Genomic DNA, 22,475 nt, shown 5'->3' with positions numbered 1-22,475 from the left:
TGCTGTATGGGTGGCCTCTAACTCCTTGTCTGGGTGGCCTCTTCCCTTAGCCTGCTGGGTCCGTGTACCTACAGGTGCATGCCACTATGCCTGGCTTCCTTATCTCCTAGCAAGTCCATCAGAGTATTAAACTGCTTCCTCTAGGGCTGGGACATAGCTCAGAGTCAGCTCCATTTCTAGCACTGCAACGCAAAAGACAGCAAAAAGAAGAAAGACGGCAATTGCTTATAATCATGCAGACTTGGAAGCCTTACTGTATTTCATCTCCCAAAATTTTCTAACTTGACTTTATGAGGTTTTGTATGAGGATCTGCTCTCTCTCCTCTTCCTTCCCTCTCTTCCTTTTTTCCTTTTTTTGACACAGGGTCTTTCTATTTAGTTCTGGCTGTCCTGGAACTCTTTATGTAGAACAGGCTGACCTTGAGTTCACATAGCCTTCTGCATCCTGGGAATAAAGGTGTGCACCACCACAAGGGTCTGTTTGTGTTCTAAGGCTGTCCCCGAACTACGGAATAGCCCAGGCTGTCCTGGAAGTCAGGATTCTATGTCTTAAGTTCTTCAACTTGATTTAGATCTAAAAATTCCTAGGGTTTTAAACTATGCCAGGTGTTTTACGGATACAATAGGAAGAGCAGCCCGTGTTCTTAATGTCTGAGCCATCTCTCCAGCCCATGCCAGGCGTCTTTGTTTGTCCTCTTTGGGGCAAAGGGCTACCAATGTGCTTGTTCTTCCCTAAGTCTCCAGTGACTATGAGTTAATGCCACTGTTTCCTACTGTGCCAGGCCTGGGTCACTACAACATTACCAGCACACCCACCAAGCTGGGTGGAGACCTTGCCGGGGTGATGGTTGTCCAGGTCACGACCTACGGTGATAACTGCTTGGCTGTGTCTGCCGATGGAGGTGTCTTTGGCTGGGGAAATTCTGAGTACCTGCAGCTGGCTTCGGTCACCGACTCCACACAGGTGTGTAGCCAGTTTAGAGGGGTGTTTCAGGTGTAGCCTGCTGTCTCATTGCTCCTGCTCTGTCTCCGTAGAGCCCCCAAAAATGCCACTGTGACTAGCCCTGGTTTAACAGTGTTGTTTTATTTTTGTGTGCTTTTCAATTTGTGTGTGTGTGTGTGTTTATGTGTACTGTGCATGATTTGTGTGTGCACCCATGTGCATCTGGAGGCCTGTGGTTATGTTGGACACCATCCCTGACTATTCATCCATCATATTGACCGAGGCAGGGACTCTTAATCAAACCCAGAGCTTGTCAATATAGATTGTCTTGCTGGCCAGCTCGTTCTGGGTATCCCCTATGTTGGCCTTCAGAGGCTGGAGGCCTAGGCAGCCTACCTGGCATTTATATAGGTTCTGGAGCTCCAGGGTCCAGTTCTCATGCCTGCAGGCAAGCACTTTAACCACCTAGCCACCTCCCCAGTGAGTATGTGTTCCAAGACAGGGTTTTGCCATTCAGTTGTGGCTGGTCTCAGCTTGTAAGCACTCCTCTTGCCTCTGCCTCATGAGTGCTGCCATCACAAGGCAAGTGGCACCACCTCCAGCTGAGACAGTGCACTCTGTCTGTCCTCCCCTCCCCACCGCATAAGGTAGTGTACGCATGTGCCCACCACGTCATAGAGTGCCTCTGCCTCAGGGTAGCGTCTGTGTAGCCAGGCTTGGTGACAGGTTGGAAGTTAGCTTGGGCCACACAGTGAAACAGCCAACAAGCTGGGTGTGGAGGGGCTTACCTGGGATCCTAGCACTCAAGAGATGGAGGGCAGGAGAATAAGGAGTTCAGAGCAATCTCGGCTACAATTGAGGCCTGCCTGGGTTACATGAGACCCTGGCTCAATGAGTCAAAAGAAAAATGTAGACTCCAGAGCATGTGGATTCTAAACACAGTGCTGTAACTGAGGCTAGCCTTTGGTTCAGAGTCAGGCTCCCCATCCTGGGGTCACAAGTGTGTGTCGCTGTGCCCAGTCAGCTTTAGCATTTTATTTAGGACTATTTTGAACATAAAAAGTAGAGATTGTTTCATGACTAACATTTTTTTTTTTTTAGTGTGTTGTATGTATGCATGTTTGTGTGTAGCCCAGAGGTCAACCTCAGGAGCCATCTACCTGATTTGTTGAGACAGGGTCCCCTCACTGGCACTGGGGCCTCACTCATTTGGCTAGCTTGGCTGGCCAGCCAGTTCTGGGGTCCACCTGTCTCTGCCTCCCCAGTGCTAGGCTATAGGAGCACACCCACACCCTCACACCCAACTTGTGTGTGTGTGTGTGTGTGTGTGTGTGTGTGTGTGTGTGTGATGGGATAGAACTAAGGTCCTCATACTTACATAGCAAACACTTTACCAGTTGGGCCATCTTCTCAGTTCATACTAATATCTTTCCATTCATCATTGATATTACTTGTTAATGGTAACTTTTTAATAATGAAAGTATAATTTACACAGTGTTATTCACCAGTATGAAGTATGCACAGTTTAGTAGGTTTGGTTCACTCACAGAGGTTGCAGGCTGGCAGCTTGGCTCAGCAGGTAGAGGCACTAGCCACCAAGCCTAACAGCCTGAGTTTGCCGTCCAGGGAAGAGAGAGATCTGCCTCTCACAAGGTGTGACTCCATTGTGCTCTGTACGTGTGTCATGTGTGCATGTACATATGTATACAATACATAGTTAAGAAATTAATAAGAACAAAACATAGCCTGGTTGTGGTGGCTCATCTCAGCACTTGGGGGGCAGAGGCAGGCAGATCTCTGAGTTCAAGGACAGCCAGGGCTACACAGAGACTCTATCTCAAAAACAAAAACAAACAAACTAGATAAGCCAAGCCCCTCTCCCACAGCTCGTTACTGTCAAGCTCCCAGAACATCTCTGTCACCCAAAATGCACATGCTAGTGGCCAGCACTGCCATATCTCCCACGCTGTTTCTCTGCCCTGGCCTGTTTTTGTTTTTGTGGCACTGGGGATGGTACCCAGGGCCTCAGGTACACTGGGCAGGTGTCATACCATGGAGCTGCATTCCCATGTAACATGCATTTCTCGTGTAATGGTGGGTCAGGAACCTGTCAGGGCCTAAACAAGTGTCTTGGCCCTGAGGCTGCTAAGCTGCAGTCATCGAGGGCTTTCACTGGAAAGGAGCTGCCTCCCGGCCTATGCTGCTGGTGGTTGTCAGGATGTTGGACTGAGGCCGCGCTGCCTCCCTGGGAGTTGGCCATTTGCTAGCTGTTGGCCATGTGGGCTTGGTTTCTTGCCATATGGCACTCCATCCTGGAGAGAGGGGTGTGCATGGTGTGGCATCTGGTTCCATTAGACCAACAGGTGAGAGGGGCAGAGAAGGTCAGCAAGACCGAACCCAGTGGTGGATCATCTGACTTTGGAATCAAGGGGGCCCTCACTTCTTGAATTTTCCTCAGAGGGACCAAGTCGCCAGGGTTAGCCCAAGCTCACACATGGGAGTGGACACAGGAGGCCTAGATTCTTGGAGCCACTGTGGGAGTGGCCAGCACAATTCTCATTTCTTATTGTTGTTTTGTTTTGAGGCAGGATCTCTCACTGTGTAAGATCCTGGCTGTTGTAGATTCTGCAATGCAGATCAGGCTGGCCTGAATGCCGAGATCAAAAGTGTACATCCTCACACCCCGCTTATTTTAACGTTTTTACACTTGTTTGTTTAGAGTGTGTGTGTGGTCAGAGGACAGCTTATAGGAGTTAGTTTTCTCCTTGTACCTTGCTGGTTCTTGGGATTGAACTCAGTTAGTGAAGCTTGGCAGCAAACAGGTTTATCTGCTGAGCTATCTCACCAGCTGTATTTATGTATGTATGTATGTATGTATGTATGTATGTATGTATGTATGTATGTATGTATGTACCGACCTACCTACCTACGTGTCTGAGACAGGCTCTCACACTAGAGCTCAGGCTGGGTGAGAACTCAGGGCAGGCTTCCTGACTCAGCCAACAGCGTAGTGGGATACAGGTAAGAGCCACCACACCCAGAGCTATGGAGTCAGGGGTCTGGCTGTAATCAACCTTCAAAGGCAAGCCCCTGCTTCTCCCAGCCAGCTTCCACTTTCTAAAAGTTTCTGGCCTTCAAAGTAGCACCACTGCTTACGACTGTAGTTGACCCGGGAGAATGCAGCCAATAAACGAGTGGGATTAAAGTCATGCAACAGCCAACTTTATTCAGAGCATCAGACACATACTCCAAGGTTTACGAAGAGTCACTGGGTAAAGTATACAATCACAAGACAAATGCACGTGGCAAAAATGGTTTTTCCTCAGCGGCAGTAACAATAGCTGAAGCGAATTCAGCTCTATCTGCTTTACCCAGGAGGAGCACAAAAACACAGTCCAAGAACAATTCTGTGTTTTGAAGAAACTGAGGTCACAAGGCTCTTATCTTTTTTTCTTGGCATTTTCTCACAAGATTCCATTCTCACACGATTCCATTCTTGGACTGTGTTCCAACACACCACAAGCTGGGGAATAAGTTTCAGAACACAAGCTCAGCCAGGGATGAAGCTGTGCCCGCTTTTAATGGCAGCATTTGGGAGGCAGAGGGGATTGCTGTGAGGTCAAGACCAGTTTGGTCTACATCGTGAATTCCAGAACAGCCAGAGCTCTGTAGAGAGACCCTGTTTCAAAACAAACAAACACAAAAAACAAACAACAAACACCCCCAATATAACACTTGAGCCTCTGGGGCCACTTCAGATTCATATATAACAAGGACCATATCCATACAGTGATTTAGTGTCCTGGGTGACCTTGCTTCCCTACTAGTTTTGTTGTTTTGTTTTGTTTTCAGATTTGTGTGTATGTGTTGTGTGTTTGTGGGTCTGTGCATGTAAGTGTAGGTGCCCACAGGCTGGAAGAGTGTCGGATTCCCTGGAGCTAGAGTTGCAGGCAGTTATGAGCTACCAGATGTGGGTGCTGGAAAGAGAGAAGACACTCTTAAAAACCAGTTTTCCTTTTTTTTTTTTTTTTCTTCTTTTGAGACAGGGTCTCACTATGTAGCTCTAATGGGTCTGGAACTTGTTACGTAAACTACACTGGCCTTGAATTCACAGAGATAAGCTTGCCTCTGCATCCTGAATGCAGGCCCTAAAGGTGTGCGTCACCATGCTTATATCAGTCTCTCTCCTCCTCCCTCTCTCTCCCTCTCCAAAATACATGACTTTAGTTCATAACCCTGGTTACCCTGGGACTCCCAGAGATCCACCTGCCTCTGCCTCCTGTGCTGGAATCTTCCTTTTTTCCATTGTACATCTCTTCCTACTGAAGGATGTTCCCTTCTTCCCTTGCCTAGCTACCCCTGCTTAACCTTGAGAGCTCTGGAGGTGATGTTGTACCCCTCTCACTGCCAGGGCAGCCTCTTAGGGACTCCTGGAAATCCCCTCCACACTTTGGTAGCAAGGAGCTGAGTCTGATTGACATCTGCCCCCCAGAAGAGTGGGAACTTGGCCGCTCTGGTTCCCTTCTGTGTCCCAAGCCCTTGGTTGGGAAGCTTTGTGAGTAAGAGATGCTGGGGAGACCTTTGTGGGGTTAGTAAGTGATCCGGGACACTAGCCAAGGAGTCTAACTGTGTCACCCTTTTCTTTGGTACAGGTTAATGTCCCCCGGTGCCTGCCTTTCTCTGAAGTAGGCAAAGTGAAGCAGGTGGCTTGTGGTGGCACAGGCTGTGCTATATTGAATGGTGAGAGCCACTTCTTGGCAGCTCTTTGGGAAGTACTGGGCAGATAGAGAGGGAAGGGGACAGTTTGTGTACTTTAGATTTATAGACTGTAGATGGCAGCCCGAAGAGGGTGGCTGTGGGAACCGCTGTTGTATTAGTTCAGTGATCGCAGGGTAAAGGTGAGATTCCCAACAGGTTAGTAGCTCATGATGTAGGTAGATAGACAGCCACAGCTGGAGCTGGGGGTCAGACCCAGTCCCTTTGTTTACTGGGGGGGATTCTCGGCAGATGCTTGCCCCCTGAGTCACATGCCCAGGGTCTCGTGTGAAAATCCTGCTCTGTCTCTGAGTGTCACCCCCAGCAGCATTGTGCACTTGTTATGGCCAGGGCTACAGAATAGCTCAGTGGTAAAGTTCCTATGCATGAAGAGCCAGATACTCTCCTTAGCACTGTGCCAGAAAGAAGGAAGGAAGGAAGGAATGGGGGCAGGGTGATGAGCAGAGAAGAAAGGAAGGAAGGGAGAGAGGAAAAGGGAAGAAAAGAAAGCTGGGCATTGTGGTGCAGGCCTCTGATTCTCAGTATTCAGGAGGCTGAGGTAGAGGCTAGCCTGGAATACATAGCAAGACTATGTCTTAAAACAAAACACCTGGTGCTGGAGGAATGGTTCAGTGGGTAAGAGCATTTGTTCTTGCAGAGGACCCTGGTTCTGTTCCCATCACCCACATGGCAGCTCCCACCACCCACAGCATATTTCCACATAGTAGGAAATTTGATACTCTCTCACTTTTTCAGGCATCAAGCACCCATGTGGTGCACAGATAAACATCTGAGCAGAAGACTCATACGCATAAAATAAATCTTAATAAAAACAAAACAAGCCCCCAAACAAACTCCCCCAATACTTGTACTCCCCAAAAAGCAAGTTAAAAAGCATTTTTTTTTTTTAATTTTGTTTCCTTCCTTCCTTTCTTTCTTTTTTTGAGACAGGTTTCTGTGTGTAGTGCTGGCTGTCCTAGACCTGATTTGTAGACCAGGCTGGCCTCGAACACACAGAGATCTACCTGCCTCTGCCTTCCGAATGCTGGCAGAAAGGTGTAAGCCACCACCACCCAGCTCATTTCTAAGAGTTTTAAGAATCCAGCCAGAATGGCTTGTGTCTGGTATGGTCTTGACACTTGGGAAAGTGTCAAGTTTTAGTATGACCAGTGGGTTTTATGGATACCCTATCCCTATTACTTTCAAGAAGTGGGTTGTTTCTGCTCTGAGATTGGCTTCCTCCCTAGCCAAATTCCCCAGGCCAGTACTTAGTAAGGGAGAGAATGATTTCTCTCTCTCTTTTTAATTTTAATTAAAAGTTGTTTTTTTTTTGAGACAGGGTTTCTCTGTGTAGCCTTGGCCCTCCTCATTTTGTAGACCAGGCTGGCTTCAAACTAACAGAGATCCACCTGCCTCTGCCTCTCCAAGTGCTGGGGTTATAGGCATGCAGCACTGTTCCTGGCTGGGAGAATCAACCTGGCAGTACAGTGGGTCTCAGGTATACCAAGATGATCTTCCTGACTCCACCTCCTGAGTGCAGGCATTCTTCCTCCATGCCTGACTTATGCAGTCTGGAGACAGAACCAAGGGCTTCCCAAATCCTAGGCATGCATTCTACCAACTGAGCCCCACCTCATCCCCTGTAGTTTTCATGGCAAGGGAGGGCTCTGCTCTGCCTGACTCACAACTCCTGTTTTTGTTGTAAAACAGAAGAAGGACACATTTTCGTCTGGGGCTATGGAATTCTCGGGAAAGGACCAAATCTCTTGGAAACGGCTCTTCCAGAAATGATTCCACCTACGCTCTTTGGCTTGACGGAGTTCAACCCTGAAGTCCGGGTTTCCCAGATCCGATGTGGGCTTAGTCACTTCGCTGCACTCACCAGTAAGTTAGCCTGCTGGGCAGCCAGGCCTGAATCTGTTCCTTCCCAAACCGGGACAGACCTCAGCTCTGTCATCAGACTACAGTCGTTCCTAGCCAACCGTTCATCCACTCACCTTTTTGTCTGTCCTTCCCTCCATTCCACCATCTATCCATATCTCTCCATTCCTGTTCATCCTTCTGTTCATTCACTCTCTATCCCTTCTTCCCTCCCTCTCCTTTCCGTCCGTCCATCCATCCATCCATCCATCCATCCATCCATCCATCCATCCATCCAATAGATTTACGTGTTCATGGGATAAGTAAAGAGGGAGGCCATGGCAGAGGTAATCCAGTTTGTATCATACAGCACACATCTTCTTTTCATGCTGGCATTTTGGGGTTTTTGGTGTGGTTAGGCTTATGCTGTCATGTGATCTCACAGGAGGCATCTGTTGGGGCGAGGTGGGCAGAAGGGTCCGGTAGTGTGCTAGTGAAAACCAGGAGAGGTGTGGGCCATGCATGGGTGAGTGTGCGGGGTGGCAAGTGGTCCACCTTACAGCAGTAAAGCTCAGACTCTACAAGGTGCTGGGGTGGGATGACCACAGAGGCGGCTGGCTGGAGGCTCGTGAAAGCTGGGTGGGTTAGAGAGCCATGAAATAGCAAGTTACTCCGCAAGCATCTGGACTTCTTCATGTACCACCACCTCGCCTCAGTTCAGGTGGCTGTTCTGTAGTCCCTGGACGGCAGAGTTATGTGTGCATGCCACCATAGTGATCCCCAGGCAGTCTGCCACTTCCTTGCTAGTCAAAAGTCTTGAGTGAAAGGTGTAGCTTTTTCTTCTCACCAGAGCTTAAGTTTGCTCTTTTTGTACTTTTAATCTGCCATGTAACTGACCTCCATGCTTAACTCAAATCTCATGGCTCCTTTTCACTCTCTTAAGCTCCCACTTGTGAATTTATAATGGTATCTCTCTAAAGCAACAACAAAAAAAAGTCTTTTCATTTTTGGACTCAAGATTTGACTCAGAAGTAGAGCACTGACCCAGAATCCCCCAGTGAGAGGTTGAGGGTGTGGCTGAGTGGTAGGGCCTTCTTTCAACCCATTACACAAAGTCCACACATGGTGGCATGATGACCTGTCATCCCAGGTCTTGGGATTCAGAGGCAGGAGGATCAAAAGTTCAAGGTTATACTGCCTGGAATCTCCCAGTGAGGGGCTGGGAGTGTGGCTCAGAAGGAGAGCACCTGCCTAGAATCCCCCAGTGATGGGGGGAAGTATCAAGTTGTTATATGCCCGGTGGGTTTTATGGATACGCTCTCCTCATTACACTCAAGAAGTGGGTTGTTTCCATGCTGAGGTTAGCTTCCTCCCTAGCCAGACTCCCAGGCAAGTACTTATTCAGGGGGAAGAATCATTTTTAACCTGATAGAGCACCTGCCTAGAATCCTCCAGTGAGGGGCTGGCAGTGTAGCCCAGAGATAGAGCACCTGCCCAGAATCCCCCAGTGAAAGGCTAGGGACATGCATGGAGGAATAGCTTATCTAGACTTTGCCATTGAGGGGCGTGGCTCAGCAACAAAGTACTTTCTCCAGGGTGTAATCACTGTATTTATTAGTTTGGTCACTTGTTCATTTCTGGCTCTTCTACTAGGTCAAGTTCTTGAGATCAGGAAGTTGCTTTTGTTTGTTCAGTTACTGTCCTGTTCCCAATGCCCCGCACACAGACATACACCCGATACAGTTAGGAATGCAGTTGCTTTGTGCCTCCTCACAGAACACGCTCACACAACGAAATCCAAATAGAGCTGGTCGCCTTGCCCCACTTGTCAGTGCAAAAGGGCAGAGCTGGGTTAGATGGAGCTGTGGGTGGTAGCAGATCGTGAAGGTGAACAGACTGGGCTGTGCACAGGAATCCTAGTCCTTGTTCTGCAGAAAGCCTTGTCTTCCCTGGGCTGGCTGTCAGAGGTCCTGGTCTGGGGATGTGGGACATTCTGGAAGGTGCCTTTCTCCGAGACACACATCAGAGGCTGAGTTGAGCAGTCGACTGCTTACTGCTGGCTCTGGAAGGCTGTCCTCTGGATGGCCTGCTCCTGTGTAGCTCCAGCCAAGCCCTGTCTTCCTTTCCTTGTAGACAAGGGGGAGCTGTTCGTGTGGGGCAAGAACATCCGAGGGTGCTTGGGGATCGGACACCTGGAAGACCAGTACTTCCCATGGAGGGTAAGACCACGCAGGGGTGGGTTGTGCAAGATGTGCCAAGGGATGGGCTGGCTGTGGCAAAACAATTATGGGCCAGCACCCAGGACTTCCTGTTTGCTGCCTGCCGTGCTCTGGGAAGGGCTCCAGGGAGGCTTGAGTGCAGGTGAGGAGCAGGAGCTGCCGTAGCATCAGCCTTTCTGCTCTGTGCAGTCAGTGTGTCCAGCTAACTGCCACAGGCAGAGCTGGAGGGAGTGGCCTGCTCAGCACTCCAGTCCCTGTAAGAAGGTGAGCCACAGATGTGGCTCAGTAAGTAGAGTAGTTGCAGAGCGTGCATGGGCTCTATCTCCAGCACCGTATCAACTTAGTGGGGTGGCCCTTACCTTCAATCCTAGCACTAGACTTGTGGAAGCAGAATCACAAGTTCAAGGTCATCCTTAGCTACATGGCAAGTTTGAGGCCAGCTTGGGCTACATGGAATAGCTAAGTTCTTTTCAGAACAGCTTAAAGAGCTGGGTTAGGAAACATGACATGAAAAGATCACCCTTAAGAAAAGAGAGATAACCAGTGGGTGGTGGGACACACCTTTAATTCCAGCACTCAGGAGGCAGAGGCAGGTGGATCTCTGAGTTCAAGGCCAGCCTGGTCTACAGAGTGAGTTCCAGGATAGTCAGAGAAACTACAGGCTACATAGAGAAACCCTGTCTCGAAAAACCAAAAAAAAAAAAAAAAAAAAAAAAAGAGAGATGGCTCAGTGGGTAAGGGTGCTTGAGGACCTGGCGTGGTTCTAGCGTCTACATCAGATGGCTCCCACTTGTCTGTTACTCCAGGTCTTGGGGAGCCTACTCCTTCTGTGTTTGTAGTTACTGCACTTACATGACTTAGGTCCTCTAATATAGATACACACACACAGAGACACAAAGACATAAATAAGATCCTCAACACCTTAACGATTGAAAAACAGAAACAAAGGCCTTTGCTCTCTGGCTGTGGTCGCTGTAGTTAGTGGAAGCTGGAGGACTGCTTGCCAAAATGGAGGCTCTTTATCTGAGGTTTCGCTGTGTGGCACTGGCTGGCATGGAACTTCCTGTGTTGACCAAGATCATTTTAAACTCTCAGAAATCCACCTGGCTGTAATCCCAGTACTCACAGGCAGAATCTCTGTGAGTTCGAGGCCAGCCTAGTCTACAAAGTGAGTCCAGGACAGCCAAGGCTACACAGAGAAACCCTGTCTCAAAAAACCAAAAACCAAAGCAAACCGAAAAACCCAAACATCCCACCAGTGGAGGCCTCAGAGCACCGAGAAGTGCCTACCGCTCTGGTAGTGCCTGGTGGTGCCTGGCCTGGCGCTTGCTCTCTGATGCACCTTTGTGTCTCTCTCCCTGGGCACACCTTCTGACATGCACCACCACATCTGCTTGCTCTGTAGTGCTGGGAATCAAACCCAGGGCTTCATGTGTGCTAGGCAAGCACTCTGCCAATGGAGCTACATCCCCAGACCATTTCTTAAAATCACTTGTAAAATTTCAAAACATACATATCATTTGAATAAAGATCCACCTGCCAAAGACCCACTGCTTCCCTGGCCCTTTGCTGGGCTGGGCTTTCTTGTGGATCTCTCTTCTCTAGACACCAGGTTTCTCTTTGTAGTCTTTGCTGTCCTGGAACTCACTCTGAAGACCAGGCTGGCCTCAAACTCACAGAGATCTGCTGTCTCTGCCTAGCTCATATGGATCTCTTTATTTATCATGTGTGGGTGTCTTGGACAGCGCACATGTGTACCATGCTACATTTTTTGGAGGTGAGAGGACAACTTTTTGTCATTGGTTGTCTCCTTTAATCTTTATGTGGGTTCTAGGAATTGAACTCAGCTAAGCAGGCCAAGCAGCAAGTCCCCTACCAACCCTGGCATCTTGCTAATCCCGTCCTCTGCATCTCTTGCACTCATTTGGCTGTATATGGAGGCTGAAGGAGTCTAAGTTGAAAGTGGACACTTATTTTTTTTTTGAGACACGGTCTTCCTGTGTAGCCCTGGCTGGCCTAGAACTCACTCTGTAGATCAGGCTGATCTCAAACTCACAGAGATCCAACTGCCTCTGCCTCTCAAATGCTCTGATTAAAGGCGTGTGCAACATTGCCCCTGTTTGGTGACTTCTTCTAGAGAAAAGTATTATGTATGGATTGCTCCCACAGTGGTCTGGCCTGTATGCCTCCCCAGGCTGCAGATGTCACCACGAGACCAATGGCAGGAGCCAGCAACCACCTCACAACACACTCCCCCCTTCTTCCTCCTACTTCTCTTTTCTTTCTGAGTGTGGGCTTGGAAAACAATGGAAGTAGCTGCATCTCAACAAGTGCTTCACAGGCCTGTCACTTACCTATGAGTGTAGGTGAATTAGTTCCTTTCTTTCTTTCTTTCTTTCTTTCTTTCTTTCTTTCTTTCTTTCTTTCTTTCTTTCTTTCTTTCTTTTCTTTTTCTTTCAGACAGGGTTTCTCTGTATAGCCCTGGCTGTCCCAGACTTGCTTTGTAGACCAGGCTGGCCTGGAACTCACAGAGATCCGCCTGCCTCTGCCTCCCAAATGCTGGGATTAAAGGGTGCACTACCACACTTGGCTCTTAGCTTCTTGTTACTTTGACAAAAGCAGCTTAAAGGGAGGAATGATTTATTGTGGCTCACAGTTTAAGGGTACACAGTCTGTGATGGCAGAGAAGGCATGGAGGCAAGAGCATGAGGCAGCTGGTCACATGGCACCCACAGTCAGGAGGAGAGAGATGGATGCTGGTGCTCAGCTCACTCTCTCCTTTTTATTAAGTCTAGGACCCAGCCATGAGATAGTGCTGTGCACACTGAGGGTGAGTCTTCTCATTTCAAATAAACCAACCTAGGGACTCCCTTACAGACATGCCCAGAGGTGTGTCTCCTAGGTGATTCTAGAGCCTGTTACGGTAACAGCGAAAATCAACTATCACAGCCGGTTACCTGCTGAGGTGACCTGGCATACCTGCTGGGTACGAGTCCATGTCTAGGCAGCTGGAGCCTGAGGCCTCCATTCTCAGCTTGCACCCTCTTGCTCTGACTCATGCAGCCAGAGGAATGGTACTCTGCTGGCCGTGGGCTTCTTGATACGCTTTCCTCTTGAGGAATGAGCCTGTCTGCCATTGTGACTACTGTGTTGGCAGCACCCCATCGTCTACCCCCTTACACATTTGCTGAGACCCAAGGGCTCCTGCCAGGCAACTACATTGTCCCGTACCACCTTTTGGCCGGATGAAGAGGAGGGTTTGACGGGTTCATTAATTTTCATTCTTGTAACAAAATACTTAAACAGAGACAATGTTTAATTTGGTTCCTGGTTTTAGAATTTTTGCTGGGGTCAGCTGATCCTATTGCTTAGAGCCTCTGGCAGGACAGCACAACATAGCTGGGACATGTGACCTTAAAGCAGCTCACCTCATCAAAGCTGGAGATTAGAGGAATAGAAAGGGGTTAAGGTCCCATCATTACCTTCAAAGGCATGTTCCCTATGCTGGATAGGTTGTTTTTGTTGTATTTTTTGTTTTATTTTATTTTATTTTTTTAACTTGACAAAGCTAGACTCATCAGAGAGAACCTCGATTGAGACACTGCCTCCATAAAATAGTGTTGGCAACCTCTAGGGCATTTTTTAAATTAGTGACTGATGTGGGAGGGACCAGCCCACTGTGGGTGATGCTACACCTGGGCTGGTGGTCCTGGGTACACAGAAGAAGGATGAACAAGCCACGAGGCACAAGCCAGCAAGCAGTATTTTCCACAGCCTCTGCATAAGCTTCTGAGTCCAGGTTCCGGCCTTATTTCCCTCAGTGATGGACTGCGCGACCTGGGAAGCATGAGCCAAGTGAACCCTTTCCTCCCCAAGTTGCTTGTGGCCATGGTGTTTCATCTGAGCAGTGGAAAGTCTAATACATTCCCCGGGCCTCTTTTCCTCTCAGGAGGCCCTCCCCCTGCCATTTCCCACCAAGCTTTCAACACATGGACCTTCAGAGCATACTTGAAATCCCAAACCGCAGCCACAGGGTAGGGTGGGGTGGGGTGGGGTTCTCATACCATAATTCAGAGCACAGTGTGAGCTCTGAGGCCTGGGGCAGATCCCATAAGGTCACACATATAAGTCATAGGTGATGCAGGATTCACATGCAGATCACCTTTTCTCATGATGGGCACGGCAGTGCACATCTGCAGTCCTAGCCACTAGGAAGGCTGAGGCAGGGGGATTCAGGTCAGCCTGGGCTATATAGTGAGAATCATTCATTCTCTGTCTCAGTAGAATGAAAGAAGCTCTGGGTTCAATCCCTAGCACCACATAAACTGAATGTGGTGGGGCACATCTGTAATTCCAGGACTTGGGAGCAACAGGTGGAAGCAGGAGGATCAGAAGGTCAAGGTCATCCTCAGATACATAGGGTGCTTGAGGCCAGCCTGGGCTACCTGAGATCCAGAGACCAAAATCCCCACATGACCAGGGATAGGCTTGCTGTGGAGTCATGGCAGAGACCTGAGAGACGCGCCACGGGGCAATGGAGTGTCAGGAGCCACCCCTGTTCCCAAAGGTCCTTGCTGGCCACAGGTCCTGGCCATCAGTGAGAGGCCAGTGAGCTGCTCATGCATTGGGCTGTCATGGCCAGAACATCTGGGGGAACATTACTTGTGTGCTTCAGGGCACTGGGCTGGCTGCAGAGCACCAGGGCAGCCAGAGAAGGCAAACAGATGATCTCCTGGGAGGTTGCTAAGAGCCCACCTGCCTAGGTCACCATGGCGCAGCCAGACACTGCTGTTTGGGGGCCAGACTGGGGCACCATCTGCAGCTCTGTGCTGCCCCTGTCGCCTGGGGCCCATTTCTGTTTGCTCAGTGATCTGTGTGGCAGCTTTTGCCAAGGCGTTTTTGTTTGGGGAGGCAGTGAGACAGTGTGGCGTGGTTCCTGCCTTGGTTTGTTGTCACCAGCAGCCCCTGATGGAGATGAAGCTCCTTAGTCAGCACACTGGTGCTTTTAGGTCAGGCCACCTGTTGCAGGCATTCATTTCAGTCCTAAACTCAGGAAATTGCCCAGGCACTCGGCTTCTCTGCAGCTGCCAGCACGGGAGGGCGGTTGAATAGGGATCTGGCCAGCTGATCCTGCATCCACAGCTGGTCTGAAGGCCAGGTCATGCAGGCTGTGCCTAGAGAGGCCCAGGGCTGGCACTGAGAGCCTGTGAAGACACAAGATTTGATTTAGGTAGTTCTCAGTGGAGAACAAGGTATAGGGAGATGGGGTTATTAAGAGGTGTGGAAATTGGGCGGTAGTGGCACGCACTTTAATCCTGTACTTGGAGGCAGAGGCAGTCGGATCTCTCAGTTAAAGGTTCTTACCACCTGGCTATTTGGCTATTTGTTTATTTGACAGGGAGTCAGGTAGCCCATGCTAGTCTCGGACTCATTGGTCCTTTTGCTTCCACCTCCGGAGTGCTAGGATGAGAGGGGTGACTCGCCATGCCTGATTTATAGGGGCTAGAGATTGAACCTGGGCCTCATGCCTGCCAGGCAAGTGCTCTAGCCAGTGGCGACATCCCCAGCTGTGGTCATGGTTTCCACTGAGTGTTAATTTGTAGCATAGCATTGCTTGTTTGTGATAATAGTAACCCTGAGAAAAAGAGAGAGTAGGCAGAGTGCTGTGTACCCAGCTCTGGGGGAGCAGAGGCAGGAGAATGCCGCAAGGGTCAGGCCGGTCCCTGCTGTGTTGAGACCCTGTCTGAAAAGCTAAAATGATGCAGTATGTGGTGACACCTTTAATGCCAACACTCAGAAAGCAGGGGCAAGCTGACCGTAAGTTCAAGGCCAGCCCAGTTTACAAAGCAAGTTCCAGGCCAGACAAGGCTATATAGTGAAATCCTGTTCTCTGAAACAAGCGGCCAAGCTAAGGGGCGGGGGAGGAGGCTCAGTGGGTAAAGTGCTTGCAGTGTAAGCATGGCTGTGGAGCCCCAGCATCCACGTAAAGGCTGTGCTCAGTGGTGCAGTCTGTAGCCCAGCGCCTGCAGGAGTGGGGACGGTGTGGTCTGTGACTCAGTGCCCCATGGGAGCGCGAGCAGCCAGCTCTCTGATGGGAGTAGGCCAGCTAGCCCAGCTTAAAATCACAACCTCTAGATCCAGTGAGAGGCCTCGTCTCAGGAAGGTGGAGGGTGCTAGAGGGGGACTCCTGACGTCAGTCACGCTTCCCACACACACCACACTCAACACACACATTGCACAGCACATAGCATACAGACTGCGTACTCCATTCCACATACACACCACACAGCATGCCTACATACCCCATAGACATACGCATAGTACATATCCTGCGATCCCCCACACGCCATAGACAGGTGCGCACTACACGTATCCCCAGTGACCGCACGCATGCCGCACACACCACTGTGCCCACACCATGCACACCGAGTCCACACACACACACACACGCCACGTTTACACTGCACCCTCAGATATTACACAGGCATACACAGGCCACATTACACACACACACACACACCACGCATACCACAGTGCAGGGTCACTCTGCTGTCATAAAACACGTGAGCAAAGCAACCTGGGGAGGAAAGGGTTGATTTGGCTTAAATGTTCATGTTACTTCCTCACTGAAGGAAGTCAGGGCGGGAACCTGGAGGCAGGAGCTGATGCTGAGGCCGTGGAGGGGTGCTGCCTAAGGCTTCCTTCTCATGGCTTGCTCAGCCTGCTGACTTGTAGAAGCCAGGACGCCAGCCCAGGGACGGCACCACCCACAATGGGCTGGGCCTCCCCTGTCAATCACTAGTTAGGAAACGCCCTACGGGCTTTTCTACAGCCTGATATTATGGAAGTATTCTCTCCATTGAGGCTTCCTCCTCTCTGATGACTCTAGTTTGTGTCAGGTTGACATAAAACCCCTACACATACCTATGCAATACATTCCACACGCACCACACACTTCATTCCATGTATGTTATACATAGTACATTATACACACCGTACACAGTTTGCACACATACGCCACATACACAACAAAATGAGAAAGAAAAGTAAAATTAAAAATTACTTTAGAGCCTGTGAGGCCCCCTGGGCAGAGGCACTTGACAAACCTGTCACCCTGAGTTTACTATCCAGTATCCATAAAGTGGAGGGGGAGCCAACTCCTGACAGCTGTCCTCCAACCTCAAGTGCACCATGATGTGCGTGCACACACACACACGCAGTGTACTATTTAAAGAGCCAAAGGGACTAGGCGGCCTAGTGCAGGCCTGAGGCTTGAGTATACCTGGGGTAGTCTGGGGTGCCCATGGCAGGGAGAGCTCTCAGCACTGAGCGGCCTCTGGAGGCCGCCATTCTCCTGCACTGAGGGTTAGGTCTTCCTGGGAGAAGGATTGGCTCAGCCAAACAGCATGGCTAGGTCTGTGGGGAGGCCCTAAAGCCTTTGGAAACTGCCTCTTGCATGGCCATGGTGGGGACATAGAGGATCCAGCCTGTGTCCTGTTCCACACTAGACTAACCAGGAAAAAGCTTTCCTGGAGCTCTAAGGAAGTACTCGGTGGCCCCCACCCCAGGGAAGGTCATGGAACACTCAGCTCCAGGCAGGGACTCTGGAAGCCTTGCTCACAGACAGTAGTACCAGGAGCATCTGTGTCCTTCCCCTGGGCTACCTGTCTAGGATGGCTACTAGAGTTGATGCCACTGATGGGCACAGAGGAAGGGCAGCCTTTCCTGACACTAGTGAGCTGTGAATTAGAGTGGGCATACTGTCTGGGGTCTATTCCAGTACCACATAAACCAGACGGTGAACCCACCACTTGGGAGGTGGAGGCAGGAGGATCAGAAGTTCATGGTCAGCCACAGTACAGAGGGAGTTAAAGGCTAGCCTGGGCTACATGAGTCTTCCCCACCCGCTTCCACCTCCCTGCAGAGCTGCAGAGCCTGCCTGTCCTTCCTCTCACTGTGTCCCGGGGCTTGTTTTCCAGGTGACGATGCCCGGAGAGCCAGTGGACATGGCATGTGGTGTGGATCACATGGTGACCCTGGCCAAGTCATTCATCTGAACCTCTTCCCAGGCCCATCCCAGTCTGGCCCCAGCCTCCGAGCCATACTGACAGCAACAGCTTGGCAGAGGGGTGTGGACACCAGCAGAGCTTCTGAGGGTATTGGAGAGGGCCAGGGCCTTTGCGGAGCAGGATGCAAGCGTCTGTGTCCTCAGTGGGGACTTTACACTAGGCAGTGTGTGGACAGGGCCCTTCCCCAGCCGAGCCTCTTGCCTTCTGAACTGAGCACAGGATGGCTACCACTGACTTGGCATGCTCCCGAGGAGTACCAGGGCATGAGGACCTTGGCTGGCCAGGCCAGTTCTCTTTCCAGGTAATACATGGTGGCATCTGGGGACTAGACTCTATTATTAGGGGAAGTTCACTCTTCATGACACATTTGATGTTAAGAGCTTGGAGACATGACAAGGCGCTCAGAAGAACTCTCCGTCCCTTGTTACAACAACACACACTTGGGCCTCTCGCTGGCCCTAGCTCAGCAAGAGAGCCCGCTGACTTCAGAAGGGCTTCTCTGATCAGCTGCCACCCCACAAAGACAGTCCAGGAGCCCAGAAGGCCTTGGCTTGAGGCTCTTCCTGTAGCGGCTGCTGTGAACCAGCCTTCTCCCAGGAGTCTACAGTACCCCAGCTTTGGAACCTCCTCACTGCCTGGTTTAACAGTCCTGAAGCCCCTGAAGAAAGAAGCTGCAGGCCAAATGTTTGTGGGCTGAGGGCTGTGGAATCTTGGCTGGAGGGCCAGCCTTGGAGTAGAAAGCCTCAGGAACTGGGAAAAATATTTGTTTTTAAGAAAGCTTGTCTTTTGCTTTCAGAACAGTGTTTGAAAAGGTCTTTTGGAATAAAGTCTATTTTCTGCTTTTTTAAAGAATGGAGGTCTTGTAAAGTTTTACTTTGAGACCATAAAAGAAGCAAATAGAAGCCAGTGGAAAACATTTTAGAAGGCAGTCCCAGTTGGGACATGTTCTCTGTGTGTGTGTGTGTTGTGTGTGGGTGTGCGCACACGAGCACGCACAGGCATTTATGTGGAAGACACAAGACAGTATAAAAAGTGTCATTGTTCCTCAGGTGCAGTCCATCTTATTAGTGAGATGGGGTATCACTTTGTAGACCAGGCTGGCTTTGAACTCGTAGAGGTCTGCTTGCCTTTGCTTCCAGAGTGCTGGGACTAAATATGTGCTTCAGCACACCCAAGCTCTACCTTATGTTTGGACACAGGCTCTCTTCCAGCCTGGAAGGGTACGCTGGTTAGGGGTCCTTGTGCCAGGCAGGATTACAGGCACATGACACTGTGTTGACCTTTTTAAAATGTTTTTTATTTTTACTTTTTCAAGACAGGGTTTCCCTGTGTAGCCCTTGACTGTCCTGGACTCACTTTATAGACCAGGCTGGCCTCAAATTCACAGAGATCCACCTGCCCCCTGCCTCCCAGCGTGCTGGGATCACAGGTGTGCACCGCCAGGCCTGGCTCTTGCCTTTTTGCTCTGGGGATTGAACTCAGGTGGTCGTCTTCTCAGCTACAACCCTTTACCCCGAGTCATCTCCCTAGCCCTTTGAAAGACTTTTCTGAACAGATATTCTTTGGCTGGGAAGACAGCTCGCACCTGAGTCACTAATTATGATCTCCCACACTACCTGCTCCACCCCACTCCTGTTACTGGTTCACTCTGCCAGGGACTTGTGAGCCCCTTCACTTCGGGTATAGGACACACTGAGTCACGTGGGTAGGAGAATCCCTGCTTCGTGTAGCTTATCCCTGGTGATGAAAATGGACAAGAAAGAAAATACAACAGAGTGTGGTGGCTGCTTGTGTGGGCGGTGGAGGAAAGCGAAGTTTCACCCAAGATACCTGACAGCTTAAAAGAGGAAGGGCTTATTGTGTGCTTTCAGAGGGCTCCAGTCCCGGTATGGCGGGGAAGGCATGGCAGAGTTCATGGTGACAGGCGCTTGAGGATGCCTCTCACATGGTGGCAATTCAGGAAGTGCAGCAGGAGTTCGGGGCTGCAGTTCCACCGGGAAAGGACACCAGCAGCGACCAGCTTCTGTTTTCCAGGCCACACCTACTTAAGAAATTCTGGTGTCCCAGAACAGTGCCATCTGCTGTGGACCATCTATACATTCAGTACACAAGCCTGTGGGGGACATTTCAAATTCAACCCTAAAATGGACAGAGGAAATGATATGTGTTGGAAGGTTGGGGGGTGGGGTAAAGCTGAGGGGTCAACAAGTAGGCAGTCACAGGAACCAGTTGGCTGGTGTTGGAGAGAATGGCTGTTTTGGCAGCTACAGGGCCCCTCACCCAGGCTGATGCTGACCCTGACTCTGTAAGGACTAGTCTTAGGCTTACAGCAGGGAAGTTTGCTGTGACCTTGAACTAGAAGAAGGGCTGAGGACCTGGAGAGACTGCTTAATAGTTAAAAACAGTTACTGCTCTTCCAGAGGACCTGTGTTCAGTTTCTACAGCAGGGAGTTTACTCATGTCTGGAACTCCAGCTCCAGGGAAGCTGGAGAGATGGCTTAGAGCAGTGGCTGCTCTTCCAGAGGACCCAGGTTCAATTCCCAGCCCTCACATGGTGGCTCACAAGTGGATCTGTCCACTTGTCCACAAGGGGATCTGTCCCCCTCTTCAGGCTTCCAAAAGCATCCTCCCATCACCATATGCATAGGAGTAAAAATGTTCTTAATTTAAAAAGTCTTTAGAAAAAAAAGGGGGCTGGGAATGTAGCTGTGCTAGAGCCCTTGGTTAGCAGCCACGAAGCCCAAACCCAGGGCCCTGGGTCTGATTCGTAGCACTTCATAAACAGAATGTGGTTCAACTCAGTAACTCCCAGGAACTCCGGCAGTGGTATGGAGGCAGGAGGATCCAAAGCTCAAGGTCATCCTTGGCCACAGCTCAGTTTTAGGCCAGCCTAGGGGCACACGAGACCCTGTCTCAATGAACTAAAAAGCCAAACAAAGCACCTTGACCTTAGTCACCTGTGTACAAAAAGGGGTGTCGTTATCCTTGAAGCCTGTTTGACCTGTTGCTCAGCCTGGCCACGCAGCTTATCTGTGCCCTTCGAATGTGAGCATGGCTTCTGTACAGTCCTTAGCACCGCCTCTCCCAGTATTGGACACCTGGAAACCCTGCTAAGCCACCATCTCAGCTGCTCATTCGGCTCCAGCGAGGGCTCTGTGTATGAGCTCTGTACTGCTTTCGTGAGCATGCGAAGCAAGCAGGGTGAAGCGAGTCACCGCCTCTTCCTAGGTGTCCTCTTGTCATCCTTTGTCTTAAAAATTTATTTTTATGTGTATATGTGTTTTGCATGTACGTATGTCTGTGCACCATCTGTGCGTAATGGCCACTGAAGCCAGAAGGTGGCATAAGATCTTCCAAAACTGGAGTTAGAGCAAGCTGTGAGCCACCATTAAGTGCTAGGAACTGAACCTGTCTCATCTGCAAAAAAAAAGAAAGTTTTTTTTTTTTATTAAGATTTATTTATTATTTATATAACATTCTGCCTGCACACCAGATCTTAACTATAGATGGTTGTGAACCACCATGTGGTTGCTGGGAATTGAACTCAGCACCTTTGGAAGAACAGCAAGTGTTCTTAACCTCTGAGACATATCTCCAGCCCCAAAGCAAGGGCTCTTTAACCTAAAATATCTTTCTAGCCCAATGTTAATTAAAAAAATTAAGATTTTATGTGTATGCTTGCATGTATGAGCACATGTGTGCAGTACCTACAGAGGTCAGAAGAGGGCATCAGATCTCAGAACAGGAGTTCTAGATGGTCCTAGGCCACACATGGGGGTGGGGGTGGGGTCAGACTGGACTGAGATGTCTAGGTTTGCAAACACATTCCTGGCTGTGTCTAGGATCCTGTGTACAGAAGCATTTAGATCATGAAGGCTTTGACCTAGTCAGTGGATCTATGACTGGATGGACTGATTCACCCTTTAATGGCATTACAGGGAGGTGGGGAAAGGTGACAGGTGCCTGATAGAAGGAGCAGGTCACTGAAGATTCTGCCTTGGTCTCTTCTGTGTTCTCATCTCTTCTTCCTGGATGCTGTGAACAGTCTTTTCTCTACAAATTCTCCTTAGGACAAATCATTCTTCCTTTTAGCTTTTATTTATTTCATGCCTATGGCTGTTTTGCTACATGTATGTCTGTGTACCACATGGGGACACAGAAGACGTCGTCAGATTCCCTGGGGCTGGAGTTACAGATGCTTGTGAATCACCGTGGTGTGTGCTGGGAATTGAACCCAGGTGTTTGGAGAACCTGCTTAAGAGCCAGCGTTCTTCACCGTTGAGTCACCTCCCCAGCCCTTTTTATTTGAGGTCTCACTGTGTAGCTGAGGCTAGCCTGGAACCCTCCATCACCCTGCCCAAGCCTCCCGAGTGCTGGGATGCAGATATAGATCATTTTAAGACACTGTTTTGGGGCAACTTCTTACACAGCCTCAGTAGCTGGGATAACCCTTCTCACTCTGGGCAGTTTTTTAGACTCAAGGCGTTACACCTGAGGGTTATCCTGCTTCTGCTGGCCATGACCTAAGTTCTCTCGTTCTCTCGAACAGAATGTGGAAAGTGGGGAAAACCACGAGACGTGATCCTGGATAAGTCAACATAAAAATCAGACAGCTATCAGTCAACACCA

At 49.8% G+C, this 22,475-nt stretch overlaps 1 protein-coding gene across 2 annotated transcripts in view; it reads left to right on the top strand.

The window, feature by feature from the left end:
• The window catches only part of Rcc1l (RCC1 like), a 30,143-nt gene extending 11,445 nt beyond the window's left edge, over window positions 1–18,698 (top strand). Inside the window, exons 7-11 of one of the 2 annotated variants that reach the window (XM_055606221.1) lie at window positions 783–964; window positions 5,596–5,683; window positions 7,409–7,582; window positions 9,692–9,777; window positions 17,757–17,904. In XM_055606221.1, the coding sequence (XP_055462196.1) occupies window positions 783–964; window positions 5,596–5,683; window positions 7,409–7,582; window positions 9,692–9,777; window positions 17,757–17,834 (608 nt within the window). In that variant the 3' untranslated portion in view covers window positions 17,835–17,904. Of the gene's footprint in view, window positions 1–782; window positions 965–5,595; window positions 5,684–7,408; window positions 7,583–9,691; window positions 9,778–17,756 lie in introns of both variants that reach the window. The other variant, XM_055606220.1, reaches the window with a different exon arrangement.
• Window positions 18,699–22,475: the final 3,777 nt, after the last annotated feature.

The sequence above is a fragment of the Psammomys obesus genome, unplaced genomic scaffold, assembly GCF_907164565.1.
Source record: "Psammomys obesus unplaced genomic scaffold, mPsaObe1.curated_primary_1811, whole genome shotgun sequence".
Taxonomy (NCBI): Eukaryota; Metazoa; Chordata; class Mammalia; order Rodentia; family Muridae; genus Psammomys; species Psammomys obesus.
This window is presented reverse-complemented; position numbering and strand designations above follow the sequence as displayed.